The 14,506-nt window shown below is 38.6% G+C and overlaps 3 protein-coding genes across 3 annotated transcripts in view; 2 read left to right on the top strand and 1 right to left on the bottom strand.

Moving 5' to 3' along the window:
• The first annotated feature begins 282 nt into the window (after positions 1–282).
• Positions 283–2,192, top strand: LOC306837733 (protein NATD1-like). The gene is made up of 3 exons (XM_079365472.1): positions 283–511; positions 998–1,119; positions 1,421–2,192. The coding sequence occupies exons 1-3, from the start codon at positions 358–360 to the stop codon at positions 1,535–1,537; spliced, it is 393 nt and encodes a 130-aa protein (XP_079221598.1). The 5' UTR covers positions 283–357; the 3' UTR covers positions 1,538–2,192.
• A 141-nt stretch (positions 2,193–2,333) lies between these two features.
• On the bottom strand, positions 2,334–8,873 carry LOC306837732 (germ cell-specific gene 1-like protein). The gene is made up of 5 exons (XM_079365471.1): positions 8,324–8,873; positions 7,465–7,512; positions 6,907–7,059; positions 4,395–4,506; positions 2,334–3,997 (listed from the first exon to the last, which is right to left on the bottom strand). The coding sequence occupies exons 1-5, from the start codon at positions 8,625–8,627 to the stop codon at positions 3,685–3,687; spliced, it is 930 nt and encodes a 309-aa protein (XP_079221597.1). The 5' UTR covers positions 8,628–8,873; the 3' UTR covers positions 2,334–3,684.
• A 2,491-nt stretch (positions 8,874–11,364) lies between these two features.
• Positions 11,365–14,506, top strand: part of rcvrna (recoverin a) — a 3,310-nt gene continuing 168 nt past the window's right edge. Inside the window, exons 1-3 of the mRNA XM_079366674.1 lie at positions 11,365–11,844; positions 12,615–12,726; positions 12,814–14,506. The exon at positions 12,814–14,506 is cut by the window's right edge and continues 168 nt beyond it. Of these exons, the coding sequence (XP_079222800.1) occupies positions 11,464–11,844; positions 12,615–12,726; positions 12,814–12,932 (612 nt within the window). The 5' untranslated portion in view covers positions 11,365–11,463 and the 3' untranslated portion in view covers positions 12,933–14,506. The remainder of the gene's footprint in view (positions 11,845–12,614; positions 12,727–12,813) is intronic.

Below are 14,506 nucleotides of genomic sequence, written 5' to 3'. Positions count from 1 at the left end.
GTCTTTTTTGTCTATATGAATATGCTAAACCATAAGGATCTTTTAAGGATGTAATAATGCAGAAAAGGCATGAATGAAAATAAAAAGATTTAAAAAACACTTTAATAATAATAATAATAATTTGATTAGAATGTGTATATCCAAAATAAAATAACGTTTGGGTACATACATAATGGTTTAAGCTTTTCAAAGCAATAAGAGTATGATTCTGGATTCATGTTTGTATTTTTCACTTCAGGTTTTTTATAAACTTCAGGTAAAAGGTCATAAACTGTTAATTATTGTCCAGTGCTTGGCGCCCTCTAGTGGACAGTTAAAAAACCACCACTACTGTTCAGTGTTGGCGTACGTGTAAGAATGACTTCTAAACTCTTTTTCAGACTCAGTCCTTTAGCTTTTAGATTGAATTTATGTTCACCCGTGTGTCGTACGTTAACCTCCGGTCAAAATTTAACGGTGGAACATGACCGACACAACCGACGCTTCACCGTGGCTCCGGGCAGAGTGGCCGGTAAGCAGAACATGGCCGGGGCTGACGCTTCGATGTGGGGAGAGATCCTGTACGAGAGCCTGGCGAGGCGGCGCGGCCTACTACAATACTGAACGCTTTGAATAAGTTCACTGTCTTTTACAATAATATGCTGTATTATTCATCATTATTTATTTCTAACAGTGTAGATCTCTGAACAAAACCCATCTGAAAATCGTTCATTTTAACCCCTTCTTAAAACAAACACTGCACACCTGAGTGAGATTTCAGTGTTCAGGCTTTAAGGGAGAGATTGGCATTGGGTCTATCAATCGGTTTTTAAAACTACTAGGGCCATTTGATTTCTATTCATTGGCCTTTAAATTTTAACAAAAAAAAATATAATTCCAAAAATACATTTAATTCAATACCTGTTATTATGATACAAGTTAAAAATTAAATATAGAAATTGTAATTTATTTATGTTGGGGTTTTCATGTTAACCTTGATTGCCATGTGGTCCTTCAGGGTCACAGGAGGACCATGCTGTGCTGCACTACAGGTTCACCGGGGAACAAGAAGTGGATCTGATGTCAACCTATGTGCCTGAGATATTCAGGGGCCGAGGTGTTGCTGCTCTACTGTCACAGGTGAGTTTTCTGCTGTCAAGTTAGTTTAACATATACACTACACATTTTAACAAAACTGACGTTATGTTTTACTTAAAGGGATACTTCACCCATTTGCATGAAGCTGTGTATCATTAGAAACATGGTAGTAGTGTTGAAAGGTCGTGAATCCAACCCTCATTTTGCCCTGAGACGAGAAAAATATGTTTTTCTTTGCCTGGAAGTTTTCTTCATGTGATGCAATATGACGCTTTTTGCATCACATGAAGAAAACTTTCAAGCAAAGAAAAACACTTTTTTTTTTTTTAATCATCCTTAACAGGCTGCTCTGGACTTTGTGGTTGAAGAAAACCTGAAGGCTCACGTCTCTTGTTGGTACATAAAGAAGTACATCGAGGAGAACCCGGAACATCATTATCAAGAGTGTATCATCACCTGACTGCTTCCTGACGGATCAGGTTATACTGGTTTTCTACCTCAAACCAACACAGCCTTATGAACTTCTTGGTACAGAAACAAGACTGGGACAGCCTCATGGTGTTTGTCTACTTGTGATTAGTATGACATTTGATCAGATTTTGAATTTTGTTTAATCTTTTATCAGTCTTCTACATTTCATCATTGTGCAGAGATATTTATTAATTATTCAGTGTGAGCTGGGACATGTTGTTATTATTATGAAGATAATCACAGTGTCTGCACACAAATTGACAAAGGAAAAATTATTATTATCATGTTCAACCACCAGAAATAATTTTATAAAGAATATTTAGCTTTTTTGGACACCATATTTTATATTTTATCAGAGTGTATGTTTTCCATAAGATGTCAGGGTGACTCTATCACATACATTTCATCATTTCTCTTCTCTCAGCATTTGATTTAAAGCTCAAACTACAAAATATTGAACATTCATCACACCATAAGTTGAAGAGAAAAGGCCTGCATACACACAAACAGCTGCTGTTTTTAAAAAAAAGTGAGGGAACAACAATACAAATTCCTGATTTAAAAAAAAAAATCAAACTTTATTTTATTGACTTTCGTTGACAGATTTAAATTGTTCGAATAAATGAACCTGCATTTGCCTGTGAGCAGCCCTAATGTTGATAAATGTCTTTAATTAATTTTTTTTTAACTCATACAGCAAATGCTGCACCATTAAAAGAGTAAAAAAAAAAAATCTTCTTCTTACATCTTTGAACATCCTGTCAGACGTGTCTGTATGTTCACGTTCTGTAAATCTGCCAGCAGAGATGATCTTCTCATGAACCGTCAGAAAGAGCTCAGATAAATCTGCCCATCTGTTCCTGAGAGACCGCCATGATTATAACACACACACACAAACACACACACAGGATGTGCTTTTTGTTTCCTGGAATCTCTCCACATGTCATAAAGGTAAGTATGATGATGAGTAATGAGACTCCCCAACCAACACCAACAAACCACAGCTTCACCACGTGGGAACTCTTTGTATTGTTATCATTTGTCTTTCTGTGGTTTCCTTGTGTCTCTTTGCATTCAGTGTGTGTTGTTGGTTTGTGTCCTGTAATTGACTTTGAACGTGTCCAGTTTTCCATTTAGATGTTGAATGTTTTCTCTGAAGCTTTATTCGCACAAGTACAAAACTCTGGAACATTTCTGGAAAATGTCAGGGTGAGCTGCACGTGTGAACACAAACATGCCACGTTTTCATTCCAGTCCTTCCCGGAGCTTTTCCTGCCCATAAGCTGTGGGGGTGATCTGATGACTGATCACAGCTGGTAAGATTCAGGAAAACGTAATGCTAGCGAGTGGTGACGTTTATATTTTTCAAGCAGCACAACTGGTGCAATTATTTTTCACATAACGAAACTGTGACGTTATGTTTTTATATGCCAGTATGTTCAGCCCCACCTTTTCGTTGGTACTTTGAATGTGTCCAGTCACGTGGAGCATAAAGGCAAAAGCTGTCATCAAAGCTTCAGACTGTTGCTTGTCCGCCATCTTGGCACATCCTTTTTCGCATGGTTTTCTTCCTGGGACTCCCCACCTCTTCCTTTCAACAAGGAAAGCTTCCTGTTTTAAGGGACATGGGTGAATATGCAACTCAAGAAGATTTCAAGGGTTAGGTGGATTGCAATTTTTTTTTAAGTTTCCAGGAGCTCACATGAAAACAGCTTGAGATTATTTCTGTCCCTGAACTGTTCTTTGTCCAGCTGGAAATGACCACAGCTTCAAGACAAACAGTTAAGTCAAATCAAAAGAGACTTAATAAATAGGATAAAAAAAAACCTTACTAAAAACAGTCATAAAGAATGTGATCATTTGCCTGCTCGTCCTCGAGGATCATTGTCAAGACATTCGTAATTCTGCTCTCTCTCTCCTCCCACAGATAAAATCGCATGGTCAGATTAAATGAATGCATGTCATGTCAACCATGTCACATTATTTCCAAGAAAACAATCCTGTCTCGGCCTTATTGACACACATCTGATCTGTGCTGATCCTCAAACAAACATGTATTGTCCTGTAAGAGAAACTAAAATCCAGCCAGAGTGGATCTTGATCCAGAAAAACCCTGAACGAGGACAGAGTCCATGTTCAGCAGTACGCCTCCCCATGTGTCTCTGCGCTGTCTTCCAGCTCAACATCATATGTTGTCCCGTTGGATGGTTTGTGTCCGTTGAGCTGGGGGTCGAGCTGAGCCTCGGGGTCCGGGGGGTCAGCGGGGTCAGAGGTCAAGTACATGTCCCACACCTGCTCAGGAAGGTCAAGTTCTATCATCTTCTGTTTGATCATCAGATTCTTCTCGATGTTTCTCCGCTTGTATTTAAACTCTATGATGGTTTTTGTGTATCTGTTGAGCGCTGTCACTGCAGAACCCATACATGTGCCAAAAGAGCCCCACGCCAGGCTGCGGACACAATGAAAATACAGAGTAAGAGCAAAGTGCAAAAACTTGATGTAGGAAAAAAGGTTTTAAATCATAATAGATAGTTGCCACCATCAGGAGGAGTTGTTAATCAGTCCTTATATTTAAAATAAAGAAACATTTTAAATGCAATGTTAAGTGTTTCTGCAGCGTCTGGCAAGTAAAGTAAAGTGTTTAGTGTTACCACGATGAGAAAAATGTGTAGTACATTTCATCTGTAGTTGCTCAACATATTCGCCAGCCTTAAAATGCCACTGAGGACAAATGTCATCAGTTAGCGCAGAAACAAATAACCTGCAAACATTAATATAAGAAAAAGCTTTTCCTGACTTGTGTTTAAGCAGTCTGTTTTTTGTCAGTAGCACTAAATCATGCTCACGCATAAGACCAGCTGTAGTCCCAGGTTTTTGGCCTCCAGTCCTCTGGTCCCATAGCTACAGCCAGCTGGAAGATGGTGGTGAACATCATGTGGGCCACCATCCCACAAAGGCCTAAGAAGGACAGGAACTTCATGTGTAAGAACTCATTAAACTACAGCAAATAATATCATTTAAAGATTAAGAGAATCTGAAGAAATCCATCTCAAGTTTGATCTCATAAGATCAAAACATAAAAACAGAGGGCGTCATGCTTTTGCACTGGCAGCTCCTAAACTGTAGAAGTCTAACAGCTTACTGTAGGGAGGAGCGGGCGTGTGAAGACAGCTTTGAAACTGGATGAAATTAATTTAGACTTTTGATTTCCATTCTTCAAATGTTGGCGTCCAGAGAAGATGCACTTGTGGTATATAGGCTAATAACTGCAGACTGCAATTTAAAAAAAAATTGTAGTGACTCGCCAACAAGAGGAAGAACTGAGAATGCTTCTATCTATCTATCTATCTATCTATCTATCTATCTATCTATCTATCTATCTATCTATCTATCTATCTATCTATCTATCTATCTATCTATCTATCTATCTATCTATCTATCTATCTATCTATCTATCTATCTATCTATCTATCTATCTATCTATCTATCTATATATATATATATATATATATATAAATGGTCAAACACATATGCTCAGGAGCTGTGGAGCTCTGTGTTCAGCTAGGATGGCGCTCATATTTTTCACCCTGTTCAGAAAAATCGAAAACCAAAAGAATAATCCTTCCACATGTCAGTACACAGACACACCTGCGGTTCAGGCTAGATTCAATCTAAAACTCTCCATGTAAACAAAATCTCATCATTCACAACTGCTCATCACATCCATCAGACAAATAATCTGTGTCAGACACAGTCTGGTGATGCCTTATGATCAATGAGTCGACCAGCAGATTATGATTCGATGTTAACCAAACAGTGTTTTTACTGTGTAGACATTATTGAAATTATTAAAAAATGAAATGTGTTTCCTGTTGTTTTCTTGAAAGAAGACATTTGATTTGAGAGCAGAACCTTAAACATCTTTCTTACGTATGTTTACGTTAACTATTACGCTGTGTTATGTCTTAATACTGTCATGTGTGATAATCAGGTTGGGTTTAGGTGAACTCTGTGTTATCTCTCTAGTCCTCTATCATGCAGCGGTTTCCCTCTACAGCTGCTTTTCTCGGGATTAATACATAACAACAGGGGGGAGGGGAAATGAAGGGTGGGGAGAAGGGGATATTCAGGAGGGAGCTCCTCTTGGCAGGTTTTGGCTCAGCCCAAACCGCTGCATGAGTTCAAATCCGATTAGTCCACAAAGCAGCAAATCCTCCGAAGTGGTCAGTGAACGCAGCATACTGTAGTTCACTGAGTGTTGTATCCTGACCTGCTCCTCTTCCTCAGATTCTTCACATCAAACACAGCTAATATTCACAACATGCCACACAGCTTTAATTGCTTTACTATTAACTTAATGTAGAACAACAGAGTCCTCGAAGGGGCATAACAGTAGGCCACGAATCACACTTGGGAATCAATGCTTTAATATCTGTTTATGGATAAAATATAATGAAGTTCTGACGGTGAGAGGAAGCACCTTTTCATACAGGACACTGCATTTTTTATGTGAAACCTTACCTATTCCAACCTCGCCAAATACACTTGTGCAAAATCCAAAGTGGTACTGACTTTTCTGCGTTGTTAATAACTCATTACATAACAGCACCAGAAAATCTCTCATTAACAGGTAGAGGCCCCTTCATGCCGTAGACCCTGTAGTTCCTGTATCGTCTCTGACATCATGTACAGTTGATTTGTATTTCCGACACACGCTCACACAGGTAACCAACATGGTTAGCTTGCATGCAAAGGTTATCTTATGGCGATATAAGCCATTTACACATTATGAATTAGAAACAGCAACTCGATGAATGTCTGCCATCATAACACCTTTTTGGTTAGAAATTGCATAACCATTGGGGTAAAATTGGTGTCCTATCGTGTGTGATTTCACCTTGCATTACAGTGTTTCAGAAGCTACATGGGAAAAACCCTAAAAAAGCAAACAGCTGATGCTTCAGATTCACACAAAACAAACATGTTCACCCACATAGTGCTGCTACATCTTGCCAGCTCCGAAGTTACACATTGTCACCTTCATTCTGTTACACTGTATCTCTCCTTAAACTGGTTAACTGGCAATTTGTAGACTGCAACCATAGAATACTTTTTTCTGTGTATTTAAAAAAAACAAAAAATCATTCTCCTCCATCCCGTGCTCTGAGGTCAAAGTCAACACGCGAGATTAACAACAGAACAATGATTGAGTGATTGTGTAACTGCTGTAAATCAGAACATCCACCTGCTGTCAGTCTTTCTTACAGAACGCAAGACAGGTAAGTAGGTCTTTTTTTACATAATAAATCAGGTGAGTTTATGATCTGTTAAAATCAGAACAGGTGCGTGTGTTTTCACCTGAAAGGGCAGTGCACAGGGCGGCAAAGGCACTGAGCTTCAGTTTGTTCATGATGCTAAAACAGGGACACTGCTCCAACGCCATCAGAGCGCCCCCGGCGAACAGGAGAGTGAGGTACAGGCTTTCTGCTACAATACACAACCACAGAACACCTGCACACAGGAAACACAGGACACAGAGTAGAATCACAGGAGATAGTAAGTGATACACAACAACACAAAGACAATAAGTCACGAGTCCTCATCTGACCCCGTCATTAGATCATAGAAAACACATCAAATCTTGAACACAAGCTAATCTTTTATCATTAAAATGATGAAACATCTTACTTATATTCAGGATTACATTATACACCCCCAAAGCAGGTCATATGTTTAGTTCATTTAGGGCAGTATGACTTTAAAAATACCAGCCAAAGGAACAACGAGAGTCAAAATTGCTTAAGCAATGTAGGTAGCTAAAGGCTTCACTATTCAGGAAAGCACACTCATCTGCCTCTGTCCATCATGTTTCAAAGATTTAAACAAACTTCAGAATGTCAAACTTTCATTTTTTACCTCGTTCATGTTCCGGTGCAATCTCTGAGAAATCTCGACAGTCAAAGCCTGAGATCAGAAAAAAATATAGGAACATTAAAATAAGGAACAAAATTATTTATTTTTCTTCCCATCTATGATTCTTTTTCTATGTCCAAGGAAATTCCATTCAATGTTATTTAGTTTTAGTTTCCTGAAAATTAGAAGATGGATTCAAATTAACCACATCAGATTGGGTTTCCTTTTCTCCTTCTACAGCATTTACACTTAAAGTGACTAAAGTTAATGGTACAGAGATGCTGAAGTAGCATATGCAGTCATGAGAACTCAACCAAGACAGGACATATGACAAAAGCTTTTGAAGCACAGGTTTATCACACAAACAGTCCTTTCAAAGTAAAAGTCATTACCGCTGGTTGTGTAAGAGTATTTTAAAACATGGATGTACATTTTTGTGTTTCCTGGATCCTTCTTCATTTCAACAATTTCCTTGAAGTGTTATGACTTTTTCTATTTTCTATTCAAAGATTATTTCTGAGTTTTTAAAAAGCTATAGAAAATAGATCAGATCACTCATTAGTATTACCTCTACTAGCAATACTCAAAACTACAGAGTGATGAGTGAGAGTTAGATAGATGTATTTTGTTTATTTTACTTTGAAGGCAATCCATGCACAGACTAAGGTCTTGCAGACACACAACAATTCATAGATTTTCCTGTATACAGATTTTCTTATGGGTCAGCTTCAAGACTCAATAAACATACATTTTAAAAATCACCAGCTCACATTTTGTTTCTGAGTTTGTGTTTTTCTTTAGCTCTATTTTCCCTGATGTAAAGTGGGTGGAGTCTCTTTGGAATAAAGGTGCTTTTTCTTACCGTTCATATCGGCAGCCTGTTCACAGGAGAAAAATATCCCTGTGTGAAACTTCCTCATGAGGAACTTTTCCTCTCCTGTCTCAAAGATGTACTGCACCAGGCGGCTGTCGTTGATGTTGGAGCTGTTGAAGCGAATGCAGAACCACTGCTTCGCCTTCATTGGCGGCCCTGTGCAGAACGGTTTGGGCACCTTCCTGGTCCCCTCACACCAGTAACTGGTGGTCACCGCTGACAGGGCAAAAGCAAACGCCAAAAAATTGAGGGTGAGTGCCAGAGAAGCCCGCCGGCCGCGCTCTAGCCTCATGGTCGAGGCCCGGCCAAGGAGAGGAAATGAAAAGGCAACTAATCCTGGATTTCAATATGTAGCTGCCGTGTTTCCCTGCAGAAATATCAAATCTTTATAATCTTGTTGGTGTGAGGCTCCAAGGGCAGAATTTCTTCACATCCCTCCACCGGTTCTCCTCATGAGCTTCCACCTTTTCAGTAAAAGGTTCATGTTGTTCACCTCCACAGAAACCCGACAAACCCTGACAGTCCTCTGACGCTTCATCTAAACTCTGTTCTCTCTGCTGCTCCAACAACACGTCGCTCCTCCCCTCACACAAATCTTTGCCTCTGATATCATCCATTACAAATGGCAAATTATATTCCAGACTCCCTTTGAACAAATTATTGCAAAAAAGATTACTATGGGCTTAGGTATTAATCCAGGACAAGGTCCTTCATGCTGATTTTTTTTTGCGTTTCATGTCTAACATAAGATCCGAGTCTTGATTTACAGTGGCTGTTATGACTACTGTTCTGTGACATAATAGGAGCAGTCTCTTAAAACCTATCCATCGTCAAACTACAGTCTGAGGTCACACAAAGACATATTTCTTACCGATCAGTTTCATAATCTGCTGCTTCTCTCATCCTTTCCTCGCTGCATTCTTCTATTTCTATCATTAAACTTGGTAAAGATATTCATACTCCCTGGGGGGATAAATCCTTAGGATTTTTTTTGTCCTTTGACTTGGTTGGTTCATAATTTTTTGAATCACACACTAAAAGAGATCCTTGTTTCAGAGATTCAGTCTCAGGAGGAACTGCAAAAACGTTGTTGACTTTTCATCAACGTATCATCCTCAGTTAACTTGAAGTTGTACAAAATTGTACTCATGACATTTAGCTTATTCTCTACTTTGAAATGCCTTCATGAAAGTCTAAAACATTATTTAAAACATTCCACCTGCCTAGCATTGGCCTGTTAGTATCATCACCATGACCATGTAGGCATTTAGTTTAAAACGCTGCTGCCAAAGCTACACCCTGACCATTTCATTCATGCAACTCAAACATCAAATATCAATAGGACACAGCACTGCAGGACGATTCAGAATTAAGTCCTCTGCATGGCTGTGAATAACAAACACTGATCATGTAAAATCATATGGATACAAGTTTCTATACTAAGACAAACCTAACTGTGTTTTAACTGTTGACATTGTACATGTTGCTACCGGGAAACTCCTTTAAAGATCTGATGTAAGTCAGTGTAGCTCAAAGCTTCTAGAGACTTTGCTTTCTTTGCATTAAAGGTTTCTTTACAAGAAATGTTGATTGAATGTTAAGTAAATTCAAATTTAAAATCAAGTTCGAGTCTACAATGAGCCAAGACTCACAGTCATTTTTCTGTATTCAAAGAGACAACGATAATATTTGGAACATTGGCCTCTATTTAATTTTTTAAAGTTGTTTGAAAGTTTGATGTTCAGTATATTTTCTTGACTCCGCATCGTAATAAATACCAACATAATATCAGGTGGGAGGGGCTTGGTCATTTTTCTGTAGAATAAGATGATTTGAACGACTGCCTTTTCCCCGCAGATGTTCTGAGCATTATATGGCAAAGACTGGATGTTATGTGAATGGTTATGTGATGATGTTTAAATGACAGGAATTGTGGTTCCTTAATCTGAGAGCTGGATTGACCCTCTTGGGCCATGTTCAGTGGAGGAAAATCCTGTTAAATTTGTAGCCAACATATGTGTTACAGTGTACAATATGCTGCAGGATTATGAGGCGTGTGTCACTTTGTTTATCTAAACGTAAAACTGCATACAGACATAAACATACATATGCACACATATACACGTGCATAAATATACACATAGAATTATTTTATATAAATTAAAAATAAAAGTCCCCTCATTAAAAGAATGAGCGCTTAGCAAGGGATCCTCTCCCATACACACATATTACGACTTCAACCCAATGCTTTTGCCCTACTGATAGTTTACCTAACCTACCACAATCTCAACAGCACTGACAACTTTGACAGACATAGGCTCTACATAGGTACAAATCATAAAATATGATAATAATCAACAGAGGTGGGTTTTTTGTGATTTTGAATAAATGCATTATACTTGTTTTATAATCTTTCTCTATCCTTATGGAGCACATCTACTCTTCCCAATTCTTTAATTACCTTTGCTGTCCTTGTTTTTTTTTTTGTTTTTTTTTTGGCACCACTGCAGCAGATGGTCTTGCAATCCGGCCTGAGACTAATACACTGGAGACACAGATAATCTAATCCCATTGTAGAGGAGCACCATGCAGGATTCACAACGAAAGTCCAACTCCCCTGTTTGATCCATATTAGTGCAGAATTCCCAAAGAACAAGTGACCTGCATTCACAAAAAATGAAAAAAAAAAATTCAGCGAAATATGGTGGATACTATTTGACAAAGATTACGAAAAGGCAGACATATGAATATGGATGCACTGTAGAATAAAATACAACAATGATTTTATGCAGTCTTGTTTAATAATTATCTGAGTCATCGAGCCTGTGAAGGGAAATTTGTTCTTCCAGTTGTGGAAGCTTCAGTATCAGTCTTCTGCTGTGTTCAATTCTTTGTTTACTCTTCCTGTGTTCAGAATGCCTACTAAAGGTGTCTAGTGCTGTTACGTGGTTATCCCTTTAATCTTCAGGACAGCTGCCTGGATTTACGGAGTGAGAACCATAATCCAATTTGGCGCCTTGAGTGGTGAACAAGTAGAGAAACTCAAACTGGTCCAGAGGTTGTGACCCCAAACACAGAGATCAGGAGCACAGAGATACAACAGTCTTTACTGTGAGTCTGTCTGCAGGATGGGAAACACAAAGAGCAGTGCTTTGTCCAAGGAACTCCTGGAGGATCTGAAATCCAACACAAAGTACACAGAAGCTGAGCTGTGCACTTGGTACCAGTCCTTTCTAAAAGAGTGTCCCACTGGGAAGATCAGCAAAGAACAATTTGAAGGAATCTACGCCAGTTTCTTCCCAAATGCAGACCCCACGGAGTACGCTCGCCACGTGTTCAGGAGTTTTGACACCAACTCAGATGGTACTCTGGACTTTAAGGAGTACATTGTCGCTCTGCACCTTACGTCTGGAGGAAAGACTCTGCAGAAGCTGGAGTGGGCCTTCGCTCTGTACGACGTGGATGGGAACGGAAACATCAGCAGCAGTGAAATCCTTGAGATTGTTCGGGTATTTATACCTTTCCCAATCTTCTGCAAATAACATATTACATCAAGTTTTGATAGATAAGATATAGGACAGAAATGATCTTGCAGTCATTCATAACTTTTAACTTCTCTCCAGCGTCTATTAAAAAGTTTATCATAATCCAAATAAGAAGATGATATCGTTTGACTAATTTAGGACAAACCATTCTGAACTTCTGTCTCTCTATTGACACCTTTAGTCCCATTAAGATTTCCTGTAATGGTGCTGACAAGGTTATATGGATTTAGGATATAAGTACAAACATATCAACACTAAATGTTTATTTTATATAAAAGTAGAAGTATATACTTATTAATCCCAGAGGGGGAAATTCTGGTTTGCACTCTGTTATTTTAGAGACATGCTTCTCACACACACAGGGCTGAATCACACACAAGCACAAGCAGGACCTGTAGACATGCATTAAATGAGAGATATCAGAGTGTGGCGGCTGCCCCCACTGGAAGCGCCCCCTGAGCTGGTCATATTTAAGAACATTTGTTTGTTCCAATGCCAACAAAGCACCTGTAAAATGCCTGGATTCTTGATATGCTTAAAGGGATACTTCACCCATTTGCATGAAGCTGTGTATCATTAGAAACATGGTAGTAGTGTTGAATGGTCGTGAATCCAACCCTCATTTTGCCCTGAGACGAGAAAAATATGTTTTTCTTTGCCTGGAAGTTTTCTTCATGTGATGCAATATGACGCTTTTTGCTGAAAAGAAACGTGACAAAATGAACCTCCTGCAGTCAATATTCAACATGATTCCTGTGGAGGACCAAAAGAACCTCCCTGAAGATGAAAACACGCCCGAGAAAAGAGCTGAAAAAATCTGGGAATTCTTTGGAAAGAAGGAGAACGGTAACAAACAATTCAAAACATATTTCTTAAAAAGCTTCTTAGATAACTCAACTTGTAACGATGCTGCTATTCTCATTCATTTTTCAGATAAAATCTCAGAGGGAGAGTTCATTCAGGGAGTAATGAACAACAAGGACATCCTGCGGCTGATTCAGTACGACGAGCCTCAGAAAATCAAAGACAAGCTGAAGGAGAAGAAACAATAGATAACAACCCCCCCTCCAACTTTAAGACTGTTTTTATTCCTACATGGTTTGTTTGATCACATATCTTTTTCTATGTCTATATTTTTTACTTTTTAGTAATCAGCCAAACAAAGATTTTGTCTTTGTACATGGACAGTTTTGGTTCCTGCATTTATTCAAAGAAAACAGAAGCTGGAAGACTTTTTTAATGGCAATATAAGCAATCCTATTGTGTGGATCATATATATTCTGAAACTGTATGAAATACTGCACTGCAAATCCCTAATGTAGTGTCTTCATTCTTTTTTGTCAAAACAGGCAGCGATGGGACAGATCTTACAATGACCACTTAAATAACAATATCATACCAAAAAATATCCTATACAAATGTATAAACTGAACTCTCTTTGGTGAAGGCAAGCGAGTACCATGGAATTAGCAAAGACTAACTCACCAACTTGTTCCTGTTGCCCATACTGAATCATTACATTAGGACGCTCCAACGTCCTATTTTTAAGTTGTTCATGTGAAATTTACGAGACCTAAAAAATGCATAGAAATCACATATTTCTAGTATCTAATCAAAGTAAGATTTATTATTTGTTCAACTCAAAAAAAAAGCTAAAACAAAAAAAAAGCTCAGTTTTTAATAATCATCATGAGATGCAGCTTACATGTCCCAGAATGGAAAGCAGAAAAAAGCTCAGTATTGTGTAACAATGTCTGCACATGTTTAACAGCTCCCCCCCTTTCTCTCCTTAACGTACAGCCTATGCAGACTGTCGTCTGTTGGCTTAGCAGTGTGTTTGTTCACTCTCAGTTTCATTCATAATGTTGATAGTTTTAAAGTGTTTAGGAGAGCAGCTTATTGGGGAGTTAGGCTCAGGTTAACAATCCACCTGTTTAAACTGTTTAAAGCGATTAACATATGAAGGTCAGCTGAAGAACACGCTCTGCACACAGTGTCAATGTGAAGAACACAGTAACATTTTGAATGTTTCTGATAAGAGTATATCAGGAATGGACGGTGAGACATTAAGGGAACTAATGTCTGAAATACAGCTTGAAAAACTCCATGGCCACACACGGGAAAGATCTGAGAATATCTGTGACCCAGTCATTAGACATCTTAATTCTTCCACTTCTTAATTACAGTCCCTGATTAATGGTGACATCCAGGTGTTACCTTCTTTGACAGATGCTATGATGAGACTGAAGCTTTGCTGTACTTATCAATGTCAAGGCGGACTGTTTGTGGTTGTCTTTTGTTTTGTTCATGTGTTTTCTCTTTGTTTTCTTTGTATTTTTATGTGCGGTATCTGTGTCTGTTAGTTGTGTAGATTGGATTGTGTTTAGTCTGTATGATGAAAGCTAAATATAATAGATATTATAAAAATAATAGCACAGTTTCGGGAGATGGCTGTTCAACATGAGTCTGGTTCCATTCGAGGTTTCTTCCTGTTAAAAGGACATTTTTCCGTGCAACTTTGTAAGTGCTCATGATGGATTAATATTGGTCTTTGTAGCCACTACAACCAAGATTACAGTCGAGACCTGTTCTGTTTAAAGTGTCTTGAGGTAACATTTGACGCTAA

The sequence above is a fragment of the Symphodus melops genome (genome assembly GCF_947650265.1).
Source record: "Symphodus melops genome assembly, chromosome: 17".
Taxonomy (NCBI): domain Eukaryota; kingdom Metazoa; phylum Chordata; class Actinopteri; order Labriformes; family Labridae; genus Symphodus; species Symphodus melops.
This window is presented reverse-complemented; position numbering and strand designations above follow the sequence as displayed.